Source organism: Pyxicephalus adspersus, chromosome Z (genome assembly GCF_032062135.1).
Source record: "Pyxicephalus adspersus chromosome Z, UCB_Pads_2.0, whole genome shotgun sequence".
NCBI classification, from domain to species: Eukaryota; Metazoa; Chordata; class Amphibia; order Anura; family Pyxicephalidae; genus Pyxicephalus; species Pyxicephalus adspersus.
In genome coordinates this window covers 83,740,430-83,748,223 of record NC_092871.1, presented here as the reverse complement: position 1 = coordinate 83,748,223, position 7,794 = coordinate 83,740,430, and the positions used below count along the sequence as shown (strand labels likewise).

General features: G+C 43.5%; 1 protein-coding gene across 1 annotated transcript in view; it reads right to left on the bottom strand.

Moving 5' to 3' along the window:
- Positions 1-5,202, bottom strand: part of ASTN2 (astrotactin 2) — a 188,877-nt gene extending 183,675 nt beyond the window's left edge. Inside the window, exon 1 of the mRNA XM_072430157.1 lies at positions 4,875-5,202. Coding sequence (XP_072286258.1) covers positions 4,875-5,142 — 268 coding nt within the window. The 5' untranslated portion in view covers positions 5,143-5,202. The remainder of the gene's footprint in view (positions 1-4,874) is intronic.
- Positions 5,203-7,794: the final 2,592 nt, after the last annotated feature.

Sequence of the window (7,794 nt, the reverse complement as noted above, 5' to 3'; positions counted from 1 at the left end):
AGGGAAGATTTAGGAAAGGCGAGGCCGGGAGGGAAGATTTAGGAAAGGCGAGGCCGGGAGGGAAGATTTAGGAAAGGCGAGGCCGGGAAGGAAGATTTAGGGAGGGCGAGGCCGGGAGGGAAGATTTAGGGAGGGCGAGGCCGGGAAGGAAGATTTAGGGAGGGCAACACCGGGAGGGCAGATTGAGAAAAGGTGAGGCTGGGAAGGCAGATTTAGGGAAGGAGACACTGGGAGGGCAGATTTAGGGAAAGAAGAGGACAGAGGGAAGACTTAATGAAGGAAAGGCCTGTGGGTTGATTTGAGGAAAGGAGAGGCAAGAGGGAAGATTTAACGAAGGGAGGACAGATTCAACAAAGGAAAGGCCAGCTGACAGATTTACAAACTTTTCTGTTCTTTTTGGTAATTGACACATGCAGCTCACACTAGCACAGCAACTGATCACGTTTGGTGCACGATTCACACATGGCTACCATTTTATTTTGATGAACTCCTCTGCCAGTAACAATCCCAATCATCTACATCGAGGCAGCCCTATTCCGCTCGCCCTTTTTACTTCTCAGCCTGTCTGTTATAAAAATGTATCTCACTTATAAAATGATATTATCGCCCGCCGTCTTGGCTGGCACTTCAGTAATTGGAGCTTGGGCCGCGTACTAAAGGAGCAAATCGCCGTACAATTACAGAGCAATCAATCACTTCGTTAATCATCGTTTCAAATGCTAAATATCTTCAGATTTGTCATCGTCTGCAGATAATAAAGTCTTCAACCATTCACACGGCAGACACAATTTTCTGCATGCGATGAAGCTGACACGTCCTTGTGAATCATTTTTGTCCTTCACATGTCTGATCCACCAAAAAATACAGCGGATGACCCTACCAGATATCCTTGCCTGCTCACTACGCACAAGAGGGGGAAATAGGTCCAAGTAACTCTTTGTATTCACGGATGGATTAATCATACTTTTAGTGACACAATATCACAATTCAGTCACCAGACATCAACCGTCGTCTATTATCCTCTCATATTCACCGCTCCTCATTGTGAATGGCAAGGCAGCTCCCCTAACTGATAAAAGGAGCTTTGCATCTATTAGGAACAGACCCCGATCAATCGCTATTAACTGAGACTAATCACATGTGTGACCTCGTGATCGGCTAAACGTTCCTGTATATATTAGGAGTTACAAAAAAAAAAAAAAAAAAAAAAAAAATATCACACAAATCAAAGTGAGAAATTAGGCTAAGTTCAGAAGTGCGCTAGACAGCAGCAGTTCCCCCCTTTCCAGCTGCAACCAAACCGCATGGACAGCTGCGACTGAGAACAGGGAGAATATTTTCGACTTTGCATTGGGATTTGTGAGACACTACTTGTAATGTCTGAGGGTAGTCAGCCCAGGGACTTTATTGGGGGAATACTTTCTAACCTCATTACAAAGCAGCTGAAGGGTTATGATGGACAGCAAAATTTAATGATGGACAGCGCCCATTTAACCTGTGCACACTCTTTACCAAAACATTTCAGCAACCACACCGCATCCAGGACGTAAGGGGTACAATTATCAGCAAGTTTAACCCTGCAGCTGCCATCCACAAGTCTGAACTTAAAGAGATACTTTACAGCAGGGGCGTTGCGTTTGGCGAATGTTGACATGCGTCAATCAATGTGTTTATCGAACAAGAATGCATTTGATTCTTTTTTTTCTTTTTTTAAGGCAAATGAAAAGGTTTGCTACCCTGCCAGCCCACCTTAACAAAAAAGCCACCTTTATTTTTTTTTTTCTACGAGCTCAGTAAATATCGCTTACCGTCTTGACGGTAACTGTTGACATTACTATGTCTTTCCTGCGTGATTTGGAGGGTCTCAGCTTTTCTTGCAGGATTTTAAAGCTGTGTAATCAACCCTAAGTAGATAAATAGTTTTTACCTATTTTTATTAAAAAAAAATTTTTTTTCTTCTTTTTAAAGGTGATGGGAGTAAAGGCATCAGGGAATAGAACCTTCAGTTTGCATGGAAGGTTTATTTTGCTATTTTGCAGGTGTAATGTTCCATTTTTGCCCTGAACACACCTATGTGTGCATTGGTATGAATCAGGCACATTGGACATTCTGAGCCGCTCTTGATTTGGGATGCATTGCTGACCTGATACAAAACACATCCTAGACCTAAAGCCGAAGCCCAATCACTAAAATCTCTTTCAATTTCGATGTTATAAAACACAGTAATGAAATTTCCCAAGTCATTCATAAAAAATACCTTGTGATCCTTCTTAAAGCATTTCTTGTTGTAGGGTGACAACTCCCCTAGCCCCATCTCCCGCACCCTGCATTCATATGCTGTACTAACGGAGACCCAGAATCAAGGTTTCTAGACTACCGTGGTCCATAAATGTTGTGCTGAAATGATTGTTGGTAACTTCTATTGGGTGCCCATGTAACAAGGTGGGGAAGAAATTGAGGACAGGGTGGAGGGTTGTCACCCTACAAGAACTAGTTTTGGAAGCCACATATTTTGACACCTAATTTTGGACATGCTGCTTGGCGGGAGAGGTACTGAGGTTTATTGAGAATACCTTTAAAGTGGACCTTGCATGAGAATTGGAGTCTTCTTATCTAACCTTGCAGCCCAAATCCCCTACAAATAAAAATGTTTAAGTTCTAAAAAAAAATAGAAAGAAGAAAAAAAAATGCAATAAAAAAAAAAACAAAAAACAATGCAATAAAAATTCATCTTAGCCCGGTTTGCTGAAGGCTTTGTTGTCTCCATGAGAACCTGAGAATCCAAGGTCAGTACGGAAACGCATCCACAATCCCATTTTTACAATTTTCCCCTATTTTAATGGCTTTTTTTTTAAGTTTCGGCATCTTTTTAAGGGTATATTTATAAAAGCATGATCACCAAAAAGCATTCCTCATTTTCACAGTGGGGAAGGCTGTAGGTCATAATGGACCACAGTGGTGTTTTTTTCCCACACACTCCACCATTCTGCATCTTGTCGCCAATTGCCATGACCAAACGGTCACAAATATTTCTAGCGAGTTGCAGCTGGTAATCCTCTGCTTCATGCAAATACATGGAATCAAGAATTGTAAAGTAGAGCAGTGTTCTTCTTAGCAAATTTCAGCTGGGCGCACTACCTGGCACTTTTTAGTAACCACCCGGATGTTTTTGGGCCACCACCTGTCTACAGCTTCTTCCCATACCGTACAGTAATTACAATATACGGTATATGGAATTCTACTCAACAACCGATCTGACAAACTTGGTAACAAATTGGTAACTAGATAAAAAACTGGAGACCAAAGAAGGGTGTCATAGTGGCCACCAAGATAAATGTGCCATGCATTTTCATGTAAAGTCTGTTTTGCATGAAGTGCCAAGCAAGAATAACCTGTACAAACCAAAATCAGTATACTGTCTTATGGTCCTTGTACAGTCAAACCTAAAAGCTTCGAGTCAATCTGCAATTTGGTGAGCCGACTGACCCGCCATGTAGTTGATTCACACTCCTTAAGTTACCTTATACATTGATGAGAATCAAAAACAAGTTACAGCTGGGCTACATTGAAGAGGCGGTATTGATGGAAACCCCATAGATTCTCAAGCTGGTGGTAAAATATGAAGAAGGTGGGAAGCAATGGCAGGCTATGGTTTTCTTGGACACTCACACTTCTATTGAATACTGATGGTGAGTTACCAAGACGCTTCTGCATCAGGAGGAGAGAATTTTTGAATACAGAAGGTCAAGAAGGGGCATTTTTAATGACCCCCACCTTTGTTCTGTTTGATTTTAGCGACTTGATTCACAACAACTTAAGAAAGGGTATTTTGCTGCCATGGAAGGAGTATTACATTTACCTTTTTTGTGGATGTTAAAGACTCTCCCTACACTATTTCCAGGGGTGCCTGGTGATTAAACCACCCTGCGGATGACATGGTTTCATCCTAAGACCCCTACATCCCTATAGAACACAACAGCAGAAGGAAGCAACCACAGCATGCAAGGGGGGGGGGGTACAAGTGTTAAAAGGGAAATTAGCCACCAGAGAGTGGACCATACCATCTTTGTTCTACAGCGGGGAGGTGCATTTGTCTGCAATACCCATAAGAAAAGACCTTGCAGGAAAATGCAAGATGCCTTCATTAGATCTGAACCCTCTCAAGTTGAAAAAATATATAAACATACCTAGGAAGAAAAAAAGTTAAACTATAAACTTCACTTACCCCCGGAAACATCATAGTTCTTCTCGGAAATGACGGGGACCTTGAGTCCCGCAGATGGTCTTGCGCGAGGTTAGGGACCCATTCACATGCGCTGTTTTTTTTTTTTTGTTCGTGCGATGGGTTAAGACATTTAATTCGAATAAATACGAACGCAATACAATGGGCAGAAAAATACTGAACGTGCCTCACTGTGCATTGAAGGATCACTGGGGTGCCGTTGGCAATGAACAGCAACGCAATATATGCGCCATGCTGGAGAAACATGATTGGGTCCCCAGGCTCCCACCATGCATGTCAATGGCGAACCCATATACCGTGTGGATGTTTATAAGGATGTCCCTTAGAAGCAAATGGGCTTTTTAATGCAACACGGGGTGAGAGAGAACCCTGGGGAAGCCAAGGTTCCCCAGAAGCCTGTTGACGCCATGAACGGTCATACGAATGGAAAGTAACTTTTTTAGCATCCCCTAATGATTTATAAAGCATTGGGGGCTCCTGTGGTCATTGGGACCCCTTGATCTCCTTTTTATTAAGTGATACTTAGTTACCCCTCAGCAGCCAATCAGAATGCAGCAATTATTTTTTCTGGTTGCCATGGGTTACAGGTACCCAGATAAAAGCCCCGCCCCCCCGTCCCCCGGTCCCTCACCCAGGGTGAAGTAGGGCGGCTCGGTGTTGTGCAGGTCGTCCCTCACGGACACGCTCCCTGGCGCCTCACTGTGGACGTGCAGAGGAAGGCGGGAATCCCCGGGATGGAGGGAGGACACGGCACCGCTCCAGCTCAGCTCCCGTTCCCTCAGAGCCGGCAGGGTGGACACGGTGACAGTCTTCAGCAGGCAGCCCGCCGGGGAGGATGGGGAACTGGCCATGGACAGCATAAAAAGGCCGGAGCACAGCAGACAGATGACCCCGACCATGGCGCCGCTCGGACGGACAGACTGGGAACGGAGCGGCCGGTACACGGACAGCCAAAGCTCCGCCCACAGCAACCAGCGGCATCCCTGGCATCTCTGCGGATGTGCAAGTCCCGCCCATAGCACCGCCCCCTACCGCTGCTATAGGTGAGACGGCATCCCTGCGGACGTGTGAGCCCCGCCTACTCCCACTGAAATAAGCATCTCTGCGGATGTGTAAGCCCCGCCCACTCATAGACTGAACAAGCATCCCTGGCATCCCTGCGGATGTGCCAGCTCCTCCCTGCTCAATCCTAACTATGTTTGTCATTACATTCACAAAAAAAAAATTAAAAAAAGCAGATCAGATCTATTGTTTCAATAACCCTTCCCCTAACTTGGACCTTTCATAAAAATAAAGACAAAACACGTTTATTTTTGAAAAGCTCTTCATTCCTCTGCAGAGTCCAGTAGGTTTGGTGCTATCCTGGCTTCCTTCTCCTTCCTAGCAGCTGACACCGCCATCTTCTTTTTTGGTTCTTCTCTCATTTCCCAATTTCGCACTGCATATGCGTGGGACAGAGTTCTTTTTTTTTTTTGACACCGCCATCTTCTTCCTTCTTTTTGGTTCTTCTCTCATTTCCCAATTTCGTACTGTGCATGCATGAGACAAAGTTCTTTTTTTTCTTACATTATAGGAAACCCCCTAATGATGCATGCCCGACTTTGAGCATACGCATAAGGAGCAGCCCACAGCCTCCCGAGATTTGTCATGTAATATATATCAAGAGGCTTCACGTTTTCAGACTTTACCCCGTAACAGTAAAAAAACCTTCATCAAAAACATTTTTTTTTAAATTTTATAAATGGGATAAACAACTTTTTATAAGTTGTTAAAAAATGTATTTTTTGTGGGGGGGTCCAGTAAAGATAGAAGGTAGACCCGGAGGCTCCTGGGATGCATAAGTCACGTATCCCAGCGGTGCTCCTTCTGCACATGCCTGAGATTGAGCATGCATCATTTCCTATAATGTAAAACGTGCTCAATCTGACGCATGCGCAGTGTGAGTCCAGGTGACGTGAGAAAAACTCACAAGAAAACAAAGGTGAGGGTGAGATAGAAGAGGGAAGATGAGCCAGCATGAGACTTACTGGGCCCAGTTTGTGGACAATTAAGGGCTCATCATTGGTCAAGATTTATTTTCACAAAAATTCCACTTTATTATATCCCTACATTGCCCACAGGCAGGAGACAATTCCTGCACATGTGGGAGCTACATTATCAATGGTCAGCCAATTAAATTAATAAAAAGTTATTATAAAAAATATACAATAAAAAAAGAAACAAAACAAAATTGTCCCCATAGGGGGTTATAAAGCACCAGAGGTGAAATAGGTAAATAACAAATAGTTAAAGAGGAACTAAACTGAAAAGTGCCTAAAACAAAAAAAATACCCTTACCTTACCAGTCGATCTGTCCGGAGGTGTCACCCCGCGTTGTCCCGGCATCCGTCCTAGAGATGGCGCCATTTTCACCGATTCTCTCTGTTCTTCTTCCTACATCACCTGACCCAGGCACCAGATCGGGTGACATAGGTTGGGGAAAAAAAGTTTCCGATCTCACTGCGCTTCCAATTTTTTCTCTTTTCACAAAAAGGCTCCTTCTGTGCATGCCTGAGATGCTGGGGCACCTGCAGAAGGAGCGTAGGTATCCCAGGAGGCTTTACGCTCCCATTCATTATTAGGGGGCAGTGCTGCACCCTTTTTAAAAAAAAAAACACAAAAAAAAACAGAATTTTTATTTTACATAAAGGGTTGTCTACTCTTTTATGTAAAGTGAAATTTCTGAGTTTAAGTACTTTCAGTAACAAATGAGTATTTTTGATACAATGTCACCAGTCAGCACAAGGAGCTTCCACATCTAAAGGGATTCTAGGGATGCCTTTTTTCTCCTATGTCTGCCAAGCCCAATTAACTATTAAGTGTCCAGCCAGCAGCCAACTACAATCTCATTATTCCTACAGAGTGATTGCCCCTTTAATGCAGGTACAGCTCATCCCCCGCCCACTTTTATCCATAATATGTTTGTCAGCATCAACCAATCAGCATGCTGCCTTCCCATGTAACCTATGGATGCTGGTCCTGTCCTCCCAGCAAAGTCGTGCTTCTTAGCAGTTACCAATCAGAAGAGAGATATCTATTAGGATGCACGAGCGATGCTGTCAGCATCAGGTACGTCTTCAAAATCATAAAAAAATAAAATTCAGAAAAAAAAATTAAAATAAAATAAAACAACACACTGTCTATGGTTCTCATCCAAGTCATCCTGTAAAGCTACCTTCATTGCTTGTAGATAGAGAAATTAGAGCAGAGCCCTTTAGGATCTTTATTATTATTATTACTATTTATTAAACAGTATTTTTATAGCACCAACATATTACGCAGCGCTGTACATTAAATAGGGGTTGCAAATGACAGACAGATACAGACAGGGACACAGGAGGAGGAGAGGATCCTGCCCCAAAGAGCTTACAATCTAGGAGGTGAGGGGAAGTATCATACAATAGGGGGATATGAAATGGTGGGTGAGTAGTGAGGGTTTAGGAGACATAGATAGATGGGTAGGTGAGGTTGAAGCGTTGGATTTTCAGAGCTCTTTTAAATGAGCAGAAAGT